Source organism: Babylonia areolata, chromosome 21 (genome assembly GCF_041734735.1).
Source record: "Babylonia areolata isolate BAREFJ2019XMU chromosome 21, ASM4173473v1, whole genome shotgun sequence".
NCBI classification, from domain to species: Eukaryota; Metazoa; Mollusca; class Gastropoda; order Neogastropoda; family Buccinidae; genus Babylonia; species Babylonia areolata.
The window spans coordinates 3,434,931-3,452,430 of NC_134896.1; the positions used below are offsets into that span (position 1 = coordinate 3,434,931).

The 17,500-nt window shown below is 46.8% G+C and overlaps 1 protein-coding gene across 3 annotated transcripts in view; it reads left to right on the forward strand.

Annotated features, from left to right (window-relative positions):
• LOC143295997 (uncharacterized) overlaps positions 1-17,500 on the forward strand; it is a 38,993-nt gene that overhangs the window by 21,380 nt on the left and 113 nt on the right. For all 3 annotated transcript variants that reach the window (XM_076607732.1, XM_076607731.1, XM_076607733.1), the window contains 7 exons: positions 3,683-3,981; positions 5,026-5,162; positions 6,473-6,664; positions 7,523-8,398; positions 12,611-12,870; positions 15,093-15,183; positions 17,246-17,500. The exon at positions 17,246-17,500 is cut by the window's right edge and continues 113 nt beyond it. In XM_076607732.1, the coding sequence (XP_076463847.1) occupies positions 3,683-3,981; positions 5,026-5,162; positions 6,473-6,664; positions 7,523-8,398; positions 12,611-12,870; positions 15,093-15,183; positions 17,246-17,428 (2,038 nt within the window). In that variant the 3' untranslated portion in view covers positions 17,429-17,500. The remainder of the gene's footprint in view (positions 1-3,682; positions 3,982-5,025; positions 5,163-6,472; positions 6,665-7,522; positions 8,399-12,610; positions 12,871-15,092; positions 15,184-17,245) is intronic.

Sequence of the window (17,500 nt, forward strand, 5' to 3'; positions counted from 1 at the left end):
TGTCTATCTGTCTGTGTGTCTGTCTGTGTGTCTCTCCATATGTAAATTTTATTTTCTTATGCTAATTTGGTAAGGTAGATGATTGATATATTGAACTATATCACTGCCAGATTGGGTGGTCGAGTTTGTATGATTAGTTTCTTTGTGTGTGTGTGTGTGTGTGTGTGTGTGTGTGTGTGTGTGTGTGTGTGTGTGTTTGTTCTGCTTGTTTAATGTATTGTGAGAGAGTGATATTTAGAGATTTTGTTTGTTTGTTTGTTGATGAAACGCTGTTAAGCAGAATGTTGCTTTGCACTTAAGGGGATTTAAGAATTAACCCCCGTCACCCCCTTGTCAATAGACCCATACAGGTAATGACAATAAAATGTCAAAGCGTCAAAAGCGTCTCTGTGTCTGTCTGTCTGTCTGTCTGTCTCTCCCCCCCCCCCCCCCCCACCTTTCTGCCTCACATTATATCTGTTTCTGTCTTTGAGCTTCCAGATCATGTGCCTGATGCTTGTGGGTGTAACTTTTTAAAAGAATGACAATACATGGAACAAGAAAAATAAAATGAAGCTTTGATAAGGTACGCAGCCGCATCTTCAGGTTGACTCTCTGAGCCCCTACGCTGTGGGTGGTTGAGTGTCATTTACATAATACCCTGATTAACTGTGGGTGGTTGAGTGTCATTTACATAATACCCTGATTAACTGTGGGTGGTTGAGTGTCATTTACATAACACTCTGATTAACTGTGGGTGGTTGAAGTGTCATTTACATAACACACTGATTAACTGTGGGTGGTTGAAGTGTCATTTACATAACACCCTGATTAACTGTGGGTGGTTGAAGTGTCATTTACATAACACCCTGATTAACTGTGGGTGGTTGAAGTGTCATTTACATAATACACTGTTTAACTGTGGGTGGTTGAAGTGTCATTTACATAACACACTGATTAACTGTGGGTGGTTGAAGTGTCATTTACATAACACCCTGATTAACTGTGGGTTGAAGTGTCATTTACATAACACACTGATTAACTGTGGGTGGTTGAAGTGTCATTTACATAACACTGATTAACTGTGGGTGGTTGAAGTGTCATTTACATCACACTCTGATTAACTGTGTGTGGTTGAAGTGTCATTTACATAACACCCTGATTAACTGTGGGTGGTCGAAGTGTCATTTACATAACACACTGATTAACTGTGGGTGGTTGAAGTGTCATTTACATGACACTCTGATTAACTGTGGGTGGTTGAAGTGTCATTTACATAACACACTGATTAACTGTGGGTGGTTGAAGTGTCATTTACATAACACCTAGATTAACTGTGGGTGGTTGAAGTGTCATTTACATAACACTCTGATTAACTGTGGGTGGTTGAAGTGTCATTTACATAACACACTGATTAACTGTGGGTGGTTGAAGTGTCATTTACATAACACACTGATTAACTGTGGGTGGTTGAAGTGTCATTTACATAACACACTGATTAACTGTGGGTGGTTGAAGTGTCATTTACATAATACCCTGATTAACTGTGGGTGGTTGAAGTGTCATTTACATAATACCCTGATTAACTGTGGGTGGTTGAAGTGCCATTTACATAACACTCTGATTAACTGTGGGTGGTTGAAGTGTCATTTACATAACACCCTGATTAACTGTGGGTTGAAGTGTCATTTGCATAACACCCTGATCGACTATGGGTGGTTGAAGTGTCATTTACATAACACTGATTAACTGTGGGTGGTTGAAGTGCCATTTACATAACACACTGATTAACTGTGGGTGGTTGAAGTGTCATTTACATAACACACTGATTAACTGTGGGTTGAAGTGTCATTTGCATAACACCCTGATCGACTTTGGGTGGTTGAAGTGTCATTTACATAACACTGATTAACTGTGGGTGGTTGAAGTGCCATTTACATAACACACTGATTAACTGTGGGTGGTTGAAGTGCCATCTACACAACACTCTGATCAACTATGGGTGGTTGAAGTGTCATTTACATAACACTGATTAACTGTGGGTGGTTGAAGTGCCATTTACATAACACACTGATTAACTGTGGGTGGTTGAAGTGCCATTTACATAACACACTGATTAACTGTGGGTGGTTGAAGTGCCATCTACACAACACTCTGATCAACTATGGGTGGTTGAAGTGCCATTTACATAACACACTGATCAACTGTGGGTGGTTGAAGTGCCATTTACATAACACCCTGATTAACTGTGGGTTGAAGTGTCATTTACATAACACTCTGATTAACTGTGGGTGGTTGAAGTGTCATTTACATAACACTGATTAACTGTGGGTGGTTGAAGTGTCATTTACATCACACTCTGATTAACTGTGTGTGGTTGAAGTGTCATTTACATAACACCCTGATTAACTGTGGGTGGTCGAAGTGTCATTTACATAACACACTGATTAACTGTGGGTGGTTGAAGTGTCATTTACATGACACTCTGATTAACTGTGGGTGGTTGAAGTGTCATTTACATAACACACTGATTAACTGTGGGTGGTTGAAGTGTCATTTACATAACACCTAGATTAACTGTGGGTGGTTGAAGTGTCATTTACATAACACTCTGATTAACTGTGGGTGGTTGAAGTGTCATTTACATAACACACTGATTAACTGTGGGTGGTTGAAGTGTCATTTACATAACACTCTGATTAACTGTGGGTGGTTGAAGTGTCATTTACATAACACACTGATTAACTGTGGGTGGTTGAAGTGTCATTTACATAACACCTTGATTAACTGTGGGTGGTTGAAGTGTCATTTACATAACACCCTGATTAACTGTGGGTTGAAGTGTCATTTACATAACACCCTGATCGACTATGGGTGGTTGAAGTGTCATTTACATAACACTGATTAACTGTGGGTGGTTGAAGTGCCATTTACATAACACTGATTAACTGTGGGTGGTTGAAGTGTCATTTACATAACACCCTGATTAACTGTGGGTTGAAGTGTCATTTGCATAACACCCTGATCAACTATGAGTGGTTGAAGTGTCATTTACATAACACTGATTAACTGTGGGTGGTTGAAGTGCCATTTACATAACACACTGATTAACTGTGGGTGGTTGAAGTGCCATCTACACAACACTCTGATCAACTATGGGTGGTTGAAGTGTCATTTACATAACACTGATTAACTGTGGGTGGTTGAAGTGCCATTTACATAACACACTGATCAACTGTGGGTGGTTGAAGTGCCATTTACATAACACACTGATTAACTGTGGGTGGTTGAAGTGCCATCTACACAACACTCTGATCAACTATGGGTGGTTGAAGTGCCATTTACATAACACACTGATCAACTGTGGGTGGTTGAAGTGCCATTTACATAACACACTGATTAACTGTGGGTGGTTGAAGTGCCATCTACACAACACTCTGATTACCTGCCCTTTACTCACTCTTTGTTGTGGATTTGAGCTGTTTTCCCCCCTCATCGGTGCGTGTGTGATGGTTGAGTGTGCTCAGTCATTTTCAGGCAAGACTGCACATGTCTCAGTCATTTTCAGGCATGACTGCACATGAATGGGTGATTTCCATCACATTGAGTCTCAGTCAACTTTGAGAAATGTGGTACACAAATGCCATTCATTATATACAAATTTTTTTTTCTATTGTTTCAGTTCTTGTTTCTGTTGTTTCAGAGTGAGGAAGGACAACGAGAGGAAAGAGGAGAAGATATCGGTGGCCTGCTGCATGCTGGTGAAGGAGATGGACAGGAACAAAGTAGCCGCAGCCGTTGAGGGCCACGACTCGCAGTCTGCCAGCCCCAGCAGCGAGGTGAAGGTCGTGCCTGTGTCTGACAACCTCCACGACTCTGTCTACGACGTCTTCATCTCCTACGCTCACAAGACACCCACAGAGGCTCACAAGTTCCACATGAACCTGCTGGACATTGACCCCAGTCTGAGGGTCTTCCTGGACCGCAGTGAGCTGAGGACAGGTGTGTTGACACATGATGATGGTGATGATGATGATGATGATGGTGATGGTGATGGTGATGATGATGTTATTAATAGGATGTTCCAGGACAGAAGTGAGCTGTCAGCAGGTGTGTTGACACATGATGGTGATGATGATGATGATGATGATGATGGTGATGATGTTATTAATAGGGTCTTCCTTGATAGGAGTGAGCTGAGGACAGGTATGTTGACACATGATGATGATGATGGTGATGATGATGATGATGATGATGTTATTAATAGGGTGTTCCAGGACAGAAGTGAGCTGAGGACAGGTGTGTTGACACATGATGATGATGATGATGGTGATGATGATGATGATAATGTTATTAATAGGATGTTCCAGGAGAGAAGTGAGCTGTCAACAGGTGTGTTGACACATGATGATAATGATATGTTATTAATAGCGTCTACCTAGATAGGAGTGAACTGAGGACAGGTGTGTTGACGATACTGCTAGACAGGATGGTAATAATGATAATGATAATATTACAATACTAACATTAAGGAGAAGAGGAAGAAGAATGAATACTTATTTAGCACACTAACCAAAAATCTACTGTGGGTGCTTTACAAAACACATGGTTTTATACGTAGCACATTTCATTGATGTTGTGTATTCACACTAAATATGTAACTAGCAAACTACACACACACACACACACACACACACACACACACACACACACACATTACAACACCCACACCCACACACACACACACACATACACACACACATTACAACACACACACACACACACACACACACACACACACACACACACACACACATATACACACACATTACAACACCCACACCCACACCCACCCACACACACACACACACACACATTACAACACCCACACACACACACACACACACACACACACACACACACACACATTACAACACACACACACGCATTACAACACCCCCCCCCCCCCACCCCCCGCACACACACACACACACACACACACACACACACATGCGCAGTTACACACACACGTGGCGCTGTGTGCAGGAAACAGCTGGCAGGAGGCGCTGTACAGCGCAGTGGACCGAGCCAAGGTGGTGGTGATCTTCCTGACTGACCACTACGTCCAGTCCTCAGTCTGCCAGGAGGAGTACAACATCGCCCTCGCCAGATACATGTCTGCTGTGAGTCCCTGCTGTCCTGGCCCCGCCCCCTGAAGCTTGGTGTGGTGTGGTGTGGGGTGGGGTGGTGTTGTGTGTGGGGTGGGGTGGTGTGGTGTGGGGTGGTGTGGTGTGTGGGGTGGTGTAGAGTGGGGTAGTGTGGAGTGGGGTGGGGTGGGATGGAGGGCTGGGTAGGGTGTGGTATGGGGTGGGGTGGTGTGGTGTAGGGTGGAGTGGGGTGTGTGGTTTGGTGTGGAGGGCTGGGTGGGGTGGGGTGGGGTGGTGTGGTATGGGGTGGGGTGGTATGGGGTGGTGTGGGGTGATATGGTATAGGGTAGTGTGGTGTGGTATGGGGTGGTGTGGGGTGGAGGGCTGGGTGTGGTGTGGTATGGGGTGGTATGGTATGGGGTGGTGTGGTGTGGTATGGGGTGGGGTGGTGTGGTATGGGGTGGTGTGGTATGGGGTGGTGTGGGGTGGAGGGCTGGGTGTGGTGTGGTATGGGGCGGGGTGGTGTGGTATGGGGTGGGGTGGTGTGGTATGGGGTGGTGTGGGGTGGAGGGCTGGGTGTGGTGTGGTATGGGGCGGGGTGGTGTGGTATGTGGTGGTGTGGGGTGATATGGTATGGGGTAGTGTGGTGTGGTATGGGGTGGTGTGGGGTGGAGGGCTGGGTGTGGTGTGGTATGGGGTGGTATGGTATGGGGTGGTGTGGTGTAGTATGGGGTGGTATGGTATGGGGTGGTGTGGTATGGTGTGGTGTGGGGTGGAGGGCTGGGTGTGGTGTGGTATGGGGTGGTGTGGTGTGGTATGGGGTGGTATGGTGTGGGGTGATATGGGGTGGTGTGCGGTGGTGTGGTGTGGAGGGCTGGGTGGGGTGTGGTATGGGGTGGTATGGTATGGGGTGGGGTGATGGGGTATGATGTGTGGTGGTGTTGGGGTTTGATGTGGTATGGTGTTGGGGTGTGATGTATGGTGTTGGGGTGTGGTGTGTGGTGGTGTTGGGGTGTGATGTGGTATGGTGTTGGGTTGTGTTGGTGTGATGTGGTATGGTGTTGGGGTGTGGTGTGTGGTGGTGGTGTTGGGGTGTGATGTGTGGTGGTGGTGTTGGGGTGTGATGTATGGTGTTGGGGTGTGATGTGGTATGGTGTGGGGTGTGATGTGTGGTGGTGGTGTTGGGGTGTGATGTGTGGTGGTGGTGTTGGGGTGTGATGTGTGGTGTTGGGGTGTGATGTGTGGTGTTGGGGTGTGATGTATGGTGTTGGGGTGTGATGTACTGAGAGAACGTGTCATGTTTTGTGTTGTTGTTGCCATGCTGATGATGATGACGATGACTGCAGGACGGAATCTACTTCCTACCACTGCTGGCCAGTGCGTCAGTCAAGCAGCTGCCAGCCATGTTTTCGGCGGCATCCCTGGTGGACATGACCGGCGTGGTGTATGAGGAGGAGCACTTCAGTCTGGCGGAGACTGTCGTCAAGTGGCTGGAAGCCCTGAAGGCTGGGAGCCCCATCCTTAACCGCTTCCGTCTGGTCAGTGTTTGGGGAATGTTGTCATAGTATATTGCTTCCTGCGGTACCCTGTCCTGTCAGCTTGTATTTATCAGTGTTTGGGGAATGTTGTCAGGGTATGTCGCTTCCTGTGGTATCCTGTCCTATCAGCTTGTATTTATCAGTGTTTGGGAAATGTTGTCAGGGTATGTCGCTTCCTGTGGTATCCTGTCCTATCAGCTTGTATTTATCAGTGTTTGGGAAATGTTGTCAGGGTATGTCGCTTCCTGTGGTATCCTGTCCTATCAGCTTGTATTTATCACTGTTTGGGAAATGTTGTCATGGCAACAGGAATTGACATTTTTATTGCAGTACAAATGATGTTTTCTTTCATTCATAATGAAGTCTGTTCTATTATTTTGTGTTGTATCACAATGGCAATGATTGTCACATTAAAGTGAAAGGCGGTGGTTGTCACATTAAAATGACAGGCGGTGGTTGTCACATTAAAGTGAAAGGCGGTGATTGGTGGTGGTTGTCACATTAAAGTGACAGGCAGTGGTTGTCACATTAAAATGACAGGTGGTGGTTGTCACATTAAAGTGACAGGCGGTGGTTGTCACATTAAAGTGAAAGGTGGTGGTTGTCACATTAAAGTGACAGGCGGTGGTTGTCACATTAAAGTGAAAGGCGGTGGTTGTCACATTAAAGTGAAAGGCGGTGGTTGTCACATTAAAATGACAGGTGGTGGTTGTCACATTAAAATGACAGGTGGTGGTTGTCACATTAAAATGACAGGTGGTGGTTGTCACATTAAATTGAAAGGAAGTGAAATAAAGGCAGTGATTGTCATACTGAAATGAAGAATTAAAAACTGTCAGCTTTTTGGTCCAATTTCAGATAGAACCCACCAACAAAATGCGGATACCTTTCCTCACGGCCAACTGGCGGTCAAAATACTTTGACGGGCGCTTTATGCTCAAGAAAGGCATCTCCGACATCTTTCTCAGAACTGCAGAAAGCAAGCAGCCCCAGTCATCGTCAGCAGGTGATCCAACTCTGGAAAGCAAGCCTCTATCATCGTCAGCAGGTGATCCAACTCTGGAAAGCAAGCCTCTATCATCGTCAGCAGGTGATCCAACTCTGGAAAGCAAGCCTCTATCATCATCAGCAGGTGATCCAACTCTGGAAAGCAAGCCTCTATCATCGTCAGCAGGTGATCCAACTCTGGAAAGCAAGCCTCTATCATCGTCAGCAGGTGATCCAGCTGCAGAAAGCAAGCCTCTATCATCATCAGCAGGTGATCCAACTCTGGAAAGCAAGCCTCTATCATCGTCAGCAGGTGATCCAACTCTGGAAAGCAAGCCTCTATCATCGTCAGCAGGTGATCCAACTCTGGAAAGCAAGGGTCTATCATTGTCAGCAGGTGATCCAGATGCAGAAAGCAAGCCTCTGTCATCGTCAGCAGGTGATCCAGATGCAGAAAGCAAGCCTCTATCATCGTCAGCAGCTGATGGGACGACCAGGACTGTGGTGTTCAGCTTTGCACAGGACTGCTTCAAACAGGCCTCAGTGCTGTCTGCCTTGCTGAAGCAGCGAGGGGGCGGGAGGGTGACGTGTGAGTTCCTGACCTCCACGCACACGGAGGGGGTTCAGGCGCCCAAGTTACAGCTGTTGGACCTGTGCGACATGGTCGTGCTGTTCGTGTCTGATGACTACCTGGACAACTCTCAGCACCGCCACGAACTGCACATCAGTCTGTGCAGGCAGAGAAAGGTCAGTGCTTTGTGTGACTGTGTGTGTGGGCAGAGAAAGGTCAGTGCTTTGTGTGACTGTCTGTGTCAGAGGAAAAAGGAGTGCTTTGTGTGACTGTGTGTGTGAGCAGAGAAAGGTCCGTGCTTTGTGTGACTGTCTGTGTGGGCAGAGAAAGGTCAGTGCTTTGTGTGACTGTGTGTGTGGGCAGAGAAAGGTCAGTGCTTTGTGTGACTGTGTTTGTGGGCAGAGAAAGGTCAGTGCTTTGTGTGACTGTGTGTGGGGGCAGAGAAAGGTCAGTGCTTTGTGTGACTGTGTGTGTGGGCAGAGAAAGGTCAGTGCTTTGTGTGGCTGTCTGTGTGGGGAGAGAAAGGTCTGTGCTTTGTGTGACTGTGTGTGTGGGCAGAGAAAGGTCAGTGCTTTGTGTGACTGTGTGTGTGGGCAGAGAAAGGTCAGTGCTTTGTGTGACTGTGTGTGTGGGCAGAGAAAGGTCAGTGCTTTGTGTGACTGTGTGTGTGGGCAGAGAAAGGTCAGTGCTTTGTGTGACTGTGTTTGTGGACAGAGAAAGGTCAGTGCTTTGTGTGACTGTCTATGTGGGCAGAGAAAGGAGTGCTTTGTGTGACTGTGTGTGTGGGCAGAGAAAGGTCAGTGCTTTGTGTGACTGTGTGTGTGGGCAGAGAAAGGTCAGTGCTTTGTGTGACTGTGTGTGTGGGCAGAGAAAGGTCAGTGCTTTGTGTGGCTGTCTGTGTGGGCAGAGAAAGGAGTGCTTTGTGTGACTGTGTGTGTGGGCAGAGAAAGGTCATTGCTTTGTGTGACTGTGTGTGTGGGCAGAGAAAGGTCAGTGCTTTGTGTGACTGTGTTTGTGGGCAGAGAAAGGTCAGTGCTTTGTGTGACTGTCTGTGTGAGCAGAGAAAGGTCAGTGCTTTGTGTGACTGTGTGTGTGGGCAGAGAAAAGTCAGTGCTTTGTGTGACTGTGTTTGTGAGCAGAGAAAGGTCAGTGCTTTGTGTGACTGTGTGGGCAGAGAAAGGTCAGTGCTTTGTGTGACTGTGTGTGTGGGCAGAGAAAAGTCAGTGCTTTGTGTGACTGTCTGTGTGGACAGACAAAGGTCAGTGCTTTGTGTGACTGTGTGTGTGAGCAGAGAAAGGTCAGTGCTTTGTGTGACTGTCTGTGTGGGCAGAGAAAGGTCAGTGCTTTGTGTGACTGTCTGTGTGGGCAGAGAAAGGTCAGTGCTTTGTGTGACTGTCTGTGTGGGCAGAGAAAGGTCAGTGCTTTGTGTGACTGTGTGAGCAGAGAAAGGAGTGCTTTGTGTGACTGTGTGTGGGCAGAGAAAGGTCAGTGCTTTGTGTGACTGTGTGTGACAGGGCAGTGTGTGTTGTGTGAGATGTCAGACAGGGCAGTGTGTGTTGTGTGTGATGTCAGACAGGGCAGTGTGTGTTGTGTGAGATGTCAGACAGGGCAGTGTGTGTTGTGTGATGTCAGACAGGGCAGTGTGTGTTGTGTGTGATGTCAGACAGGGCAGTGTGTGTTGTGTGATGTCAGACAGGGCAGTGTGTGATGTGTGATGTCAGACAGGGCAGTGTGTGTTGTGTGATGTCAGACAGGGCAGTGTGTGATGTGTGATGTCAGACAGGGCAGTGTGTGTTGTATGATGTCAGACAGGGCAGTGTGTGTTGTGTGATGTCAGACAGGGCAGTGTGTGTTGTGTGATGTCAGACAGGGCAGTGTGTGTTGTGTGATGTCAGACAGGGCAGTGTGTGTTGTGTGATGTCAGACAGGGCAGTGTGTGTTGTCAGACAGGGCAGTGTGTGATGTCAGACAGGGCAGTGTGTGATGTGTGATGTCAGACAGGGCAGTGTGTGTTGTCAGACAGGGCAGTGTGTGATGTCAGACAGGGCAGTGTGTGATGTGTGATGTCAGACAGGGCAGTGTGTGTTGTGTGATGTCAGACAGGGCAGTGTGTGTTGTGTGATGTCAGACAGGGCAGTGTGTGTTGTGTGATGTCAGACAGGGCAGTGTGTGTTGTGTGATGTCAGACAGGGCAGTGTGTGTTGTGTGATGTCAGACAGGACAGTGTGTGTTGTGTGATGTCAGACAGGGCAGTGTGTGTTGTGTGTGATGTCAGACAGGGCAGTGTGTGTTGTGTGATGTCAGACAGGACAGTGTGTGTTGTGTGATGTCAGACAGGGCAGTGTGTGTTGTGTGTGATGTCAGACAGGACAGTGTGTGTTGTGTGATGTCAGACAGGACAGTGTGTGATGTGTGATGTCAGACAGGGCAGTGTGTGATGTCAGACAGGGCAGTGTGTGTTGTGTGTGATGTCAGACAGGACAGTGTGTGTTGTGTGATGTCAGACAGGGCAGTGTGTGTTGTGTGTGATGTCAGACAGGACAGTGTGTGTTGTGTGATGTCAGACAGGACAGTGTGTGTTGTGTGATGTCAGACAGGGCAGTGTGTGATGTCAGACAGGGCAGTGTGTGTTGTCAGACAGGGCAGTGTGTGTTGTTTGATGTCAGACAGGGCAGTGTGTGTTGTGTGATGTCAGACAGGACAGTGTGTGTTGTGTGATGTCAGACAGGGCAGTGTGTGTTGTGTGATGTCAGACAGGGCAGTGTGTGATGTGTGATGTCAGACAGGGCAGTGTGTGTTGTGTGATGTCAGACAGGGCAGTGTGTGTTGTGTGATGTCAGACAGGGCAGTGTGTGTTGTGTGATGACCTCACTCAGTGTGTGTTGTGTGATGTCAGACAGGGCAGTGTGTGATGTCAGACAGGGCAGTGTGTGTTGTGTGATGTCAGACAGGGCAGTGTGTGATGTCAGACAGGGCAGTGTGTGATGTATGATGTCAGACAGGGCAGTGTGTGATGTCAGACAGGGCAGTGTGTGATGTATGATGTCAGACAGGGCAGTGTGTGTTGTGTGATGACCTCACTCAGTGTGTGTTGTGTGATGTCAGACAGGGCAGTGTGTGATGTGTGATGTCAGACAGGACAGTGTGTGTTGTGTGATGTCAGACAGGACAGTGTGTGTTGTGTGATGTCAGACAGGGCAGTGTGTGTTGTGTGATGTCAGACAGGGCAGTGTGTGATGTCAGACAGGGCAGTGTGTGTTGTGTGATGTCAGACAGGGCAGTGTGTGTTGTGTGAGATGTCAGACAGGGCAGTGTGTGTTGTGTGATGTCAGACAGGGCAGTGTGTGTTGTATGATGTCAGACAGGACAGTGTGTGTTGTGTGATGTCAGACAGGGCAGTGTGTGTTGTGTGATGTCAGACAGGGCAGTGTGTGTTGTGTGTGATGTCAGACAGGGCAGTGTGTGTTGTATGATGTCAGACAGGGCAGTGTGTGATGTCAGACAGGGCAGTGTGTGTTGTGTGATGTCAGACAGGGCAGTGTGTGTTGTGTGATGTCAGACAGGGCAGTGTGTGTTGTGTGAGATGTCAGACAGGGCAGTGTGTGTTGTGTGATGTCAGACAGGGCAGTGTGTGTTGTATGATGTCAGACAGGACAGTGTGTGTTGTGTGATGTCAGACAGGGCAGTGTGTGTTGTGTGATGTCAGACAGGGCAGTGTGTGTTGTGTGTGATGTCAGACAGGGCAGTGTGTGTTGTATGATGTCAGACAGGGCAGTGTGTGATGTCAGACAGGGCAGTGTGTGTTGTGTGATGTCAGACAGGGCAGTGTGTGTTGTGTGATGTCAGACAGGGCAGTGTGTGTTGTGTGATGTCAGACAGGGCAGTGTGTGTTGTGTGATGTCAGACAGGGCAGTGTGTGTTGTATGATGTCAGACAGGGCAGTGTGTGTTGTGTGATGACCTCACTCGGTGTGTGTTGTGTGATGTCAGACAGGGCAGTGTGTGTTGTGTGATGTCAGACAGGGCAGTGTGTGTTGTGTGATGTCAGACAGGGCAGTGTGTGTTGTGTGATGTCAGACAGGGCAGTGTGTGTTGTCAGACAGGGCAGTGTGTGTTGTATGATGTCAGACAGGGCAGTGTGTGTTGTGTGATGTCAGACAGGACAGTGTGTGTTGTGTGTTGTCAGACAGGACAGTGTGTGTTGTATGATGTCAGACAGGGCAGTGTGTGTTGTGTGATGTCAGACAGGGCAGTGTGTGTTGTGTGATGTCAGACAGGGCAGTGTGTGTTGTGTGATGTCAGACAGGGCAGTGTGTGTTGTATGATGTCAGACAGGGCAGTGTGTGTTGTATGATGTCAGACAGGGCAGTGTGTGTTGTATGATGGCAGTGTGGAGAGCGGCGTGTGGTGTACCTGATTGACTCGCATCACGTGAATCGTCAGCCCATGTACGCCCACCTCCTGCACCACAGCATCAGCCTGGGGGATGAGTTATGGGCCCTGCTGGCCCGCTCCCTCTACAAGGACCTCACCTCTGTCGCAGTCGACACGCCCGACTCTGGTTCGGTGCAGATGCACTGCAGCGGTGCGGAATACCTGGCCCTCAGTGCTGCAGCACTGGACATCACCGACAGGCTGCTTCATGCTGAGTCAGTTGGAGTTTATTTTTATATATGTATACATGAAAAATAAAGAAATATATCGATTTAATTTGGTAGGTGGGAGCTGTTCGGTTTAGGTTCTGCAGCTGTTTTGACCAGAAATGATGGGCTATCTATCTTCCTACCAATTAATCAGTCTGTCTATCTACCTACCTACTAACCTGTCTGGCTGTCTGTCCGGCTGTCTGTCTGTCTGTAACTACCTACCTACCTACATACATACATACACCCAAACACACATTTATATACCTCACCCTCTAACCCCCGACACACCCATGCTCAAACTGTCACACATACACCTGCTTTCCCCCTCAGCCACCCCCCATACACACACACACACACACACACACACACACACACACATCCCCAAACCACTCCAAAAGCCCAAGTAACCCATGCATTATTTCTGACGAAAAGAACCAGGGTAGGTGTGAAGGTGACAGACAGTACTCAAACACCATAGGGACAGTGGTGTCTTACCAGCTTTCAGGTTTTGTGATTAGTATCATTGTTATTGTCATTATCATTGTTATTATTATTTTCATTGTTATGATAAGTAGAAGTGGTGATATTGATACTTATATTATGCTTATTTTCTGTCAGAGACCAAAGCGATTTGCATGCACACTCATTTGCACCACAGGCTGCCTTCCTGGGCAGAGCTGACCGACAGCTGCCTTTTGGCGCTTATCATTCGTTCCATGTATCATTCCTTCAGGCTTCAGTCACACACACTTACACAAGTATATCAGAGTGGACTTTTCAGCACAATTGTGCCAAGGACAAGCCTTCTGTTGCCATGGGCTCTTTAACTTGAGCCAAGCGCATGCTGCGCATGAGACCTCACTATATCTTCTCATCCAAATGACTAGCATCCAGACCACCACTCAAGGTCTAGTGGAGGGGGAGAAGATACTGGCGACTGTGGGATTCGAACCAGTGCACTTAAATTCTCTCGTTTTCTAAGTGGATGTGTTACCGCTATGCCACCAGTCCAGACAGTGCATCTTGAGTAAAGTATGTCTTTTTTCTTCTTGTTTGACTCAGTGTTTAGGAACCAGACATACGTGTTTCTTTACTGTGTGTTTTGGAAGCAGATATGTGTTTCTTTACTGTGTGTTTAGGAACCAAACATATGTGTTTCTTTACTGTGTGTTTAGGAACCAGACATACGTGTTTCTTTACTGTGTGTTTAGGAACCAGACATACGTGTTTCTTTACTGTGTGTGTTTAGGAACCAGACATATGTGTTTCTTTACTGTGTGTATTGGAAGCAGATATGTGTTTCTTTACTGTGTTTAGGAACCAGATATATGTGTTTCTTTACTGTGTGTTTAGGAACCAGACATGTGTTTCTTTACTGTGTGTTTAGGAACCAGACATGTGTTTCTTTACTGTGTGTTTAGGAACCAGACATGTGTTTCTTTACTGTGTGTTTAGGAACCAGACATATGTGTTTCTTTACTGTGTGTTTAGGAACCAGACATATGTGTTTCTTTACTGTGTGTTTAGGAACCAGACATAATAAATATGTATTTCTTTACTGTCTGTTTAGGAACCAGACATATGTTTCTTTACTGTGTGTTTAGGAACCAGACAAATGTGTTTCATTACTGTGTGTTTAGGAACCAGACATATGTGTTTCTTTACTGTGTGTTTAGGAACCAGACATATGTGTTTCTTTACTGTGTGTTTAGGAACCAAACATATGTGTTTCTTTACTGTGTGTTTAGGAACCAGACATATGTGTTTCTTTACTGTGTGTTTAGGAACCAGACATATGTGTTTCTTTACTGTGTGTTTAGGAACCAAACATATGTGTTTCTTTACTGTGTGTTTAGGAACCAGACATATGTGTTTCTTTACTGTGTGTTTAGGAACCAGACATATGTGTTTCTTTACTGTGTGTTTAGGAACCAGACATATGTGTTTCTTTACTGTGTGTTTAGGAACCAGACATGTGTGTTTCTTTTCTGTGTGTTTAGGAACCAGACATATGTTTCTTTACTGTGTGTTTAGGAACCAGACATGTGTTTCTTTTCTGTGTGTTTAGGAACCAGACATATGTGTTTCTTTACTGTGTGTTTAGGAACCAGACATGTGTTTCTTTACTATATGTGTTTCTTTACTGTGTGTTTAGGAACCAGACATGTGTTTCTTTTCTGTGTGTTTAGGAACCAGACATGTGTGCTTCTTTACTGTGTGTTTAGGAACCAGGGCGAGGGGAGCGAAATGCCATGCAACATTGTGAACCTGATGACTCTGAAGGGAACGGAGCATGACGCTGTTCCCATCTCTGAGGTAAAGAGTTTGTACCACTGGGCCACATCTCCCCTGTGTTGAGTCCTTCAGTGTCTTGTTGTGTCCCACAGTGGTCCTTCAGCGTCTTGTTGTGTCCCACTGTAGTCCTTCAGTGTCTTGTTGTGTTGTGTCCCACTGTAGTCCTTCAGTGTCTTGTTGTGTTGTGTCCCACTGTGGTCCTTCAGTGTCTTGTTGTGTTGTGTCCCACTGTAGTCCTTCAGCGTCTTGTTGTGTCCCACTGTAGTCCTTCAGTGTCTTGTTGTGTTGTGTCCCACTGTAGTCCTTCAGTGTCTTGTTGTGTCCCACTGTAGTCCTTCAGTGTCTTGTTGTGTTGTGTCCCACTGTGGTCCTTCAGTGTCTTGTTGTGTTGTGTCCCACTATAGTCCTTCAGTGTCTTGTTGTGTTGTGTCCCACTGTAGTCCTTCAGTGTCTAGTTGTGTTGTGTCCCACTATAGTCCTTCAGTGTCTAGTTGTGTTGTGTCCCACTGTGGTCCTTCAGTGTCTTGTTGTGTTGTGTCCCACTGTGGTCCTTCAGTGTCTAGTTGTGTTGTGTCCCACTGTAGTCCTTCAGTGTCTTGTTGTGTCCCACTGTGGTCCTTCAGTGTCTTTGTGTTGTGTCCCACTGTGGTCCTTCAGCATCTTGTTGTGTCCTACTGTAGTCCTTCAGTGTCTTGTGTCCCACTGTGGTCCTTCAGTGTCTTGTTATGTTGTGTCCCACCGTGGTCCTTCAGTGTCTTGTGGTGTTGTGTCCCACTGTAGTCCTTCAGTGTCTTGTTGTGTCCCACTGTAGTCTCTCAGTGGCTTGTTGTGTCCCACTGTGGTCCTTCAGTGTCTTGTTGTGTCCCACTGTAGTCCTTCAGTGTCTTTTTGTGTTGTGTCCCACTGTAGTCCTTCAGTGTCTTGTTGTGTTGTGTCCCACTGTAGTCCTTCAATGTCTTGTTGTGTCCTACTGTAGTCCTTCAGTGTCTTGTTGTGTTGTGTCCCACTGTAGTCCTTCAGTGTCTTTTTGTGTCCCACTGTAGTCCTTCAGTGTCTTGTTGTGTTCCACTGTAGTCCTTCAGTGTCTTGTTGTGTTGTGTCCCACTGTAGTCCTTCAGTGTCTTGTTGTGTTGTGTCCCACTGTAGTCCTTCAGTGTCTTGTTGTGTTGTGTCCCACTGTAGTCCTTCAGTGTCTTGTTGTGTTGTGTCCCACTGTAGTCCTTCAGTGTCTTGTTGTGTTGTGTCCCACTGTAGTCCTTCAGTGTCTTGTTGTGTTGTGTCCCACTGTAGTCCTTCAGTGTCTTGTTGTGTCCCACTGTAGTCCTTCAGTGTCTTTTTGTGTCCCACTGTAGTCCTTCAGTGTCTTGTTGTGTTGTGTCCCACTGTAGTACAGCAGATATTGTGTAGAGACGATGGACGTTCCTTTAAAAACAGACCGTACAGCAGATATTGTGTAGTGACGATGGATGTTCCTTTAAAAAGCAAACTGTACAGCAGATAATGTGTAGTGATGATGGATGTTCCTTTAAAAAACAGACTGTACAGCAGATATTGTGTAGTGACAATGGATGTGCCTTTAAAAAACAGACCGTACAGCAGATACTGTGTAGTGACTATGGATGTTCCTTTAAAAAAACAGACTGTACAGCAGATATTGTGTAGTGACTATGGACGTTCCTTTAAAAAACAAACAGACTGTAGAGCAGAAATTGTGTAGTGACGATGGACGTTCCTTTAAAAAGCAGACTGTACAGCAGATATTGTGTAGTGACTATCGACGTTCCTTTAAAAAACAGACTGTAGAGCAAATATTGTGTAGTGGCTATGGATGTTCCTTTAAAAAACAGACCGTACAGCAGATATTGTGTAGTGACAATGAATGTCCCTTTAAAAAACAGACCGTACAGCAGATATTGTGTAGTGACGATGGATGTTCCTTTAAAAAACAGACTGTAGAGCAGATATTGTGTAGAGACGATGGACGTTCCTTTAAAAAACAGGCCGTACAGCAGATATTGTGTAGTGACAATGGATGTTCCTGTGACACTCCATGACGCTGCCCTGTGACGTGGAACGTGTGCAGATGTTGCTGCCCTTCCCCACGGTGACTGAGGAGCGACCCAGTCACGAGGACCCCACGGTCACCTCCCTGCAGGACGGCCCCAGGCTGACCCGGAACAAGACCTCTCTGATGCCGGACGTCAAGCAGCCCGCTGCTCAGCCACGCCGCTCTGTTCACACCTCCCGGTCCTGCCACATCCTGTGATGTGTCACTGCTGTGTTGTGTGTCATGTCACTGCCGTGTTCTGTGATGTGTCACTGCTGTTGTGTGTCATGT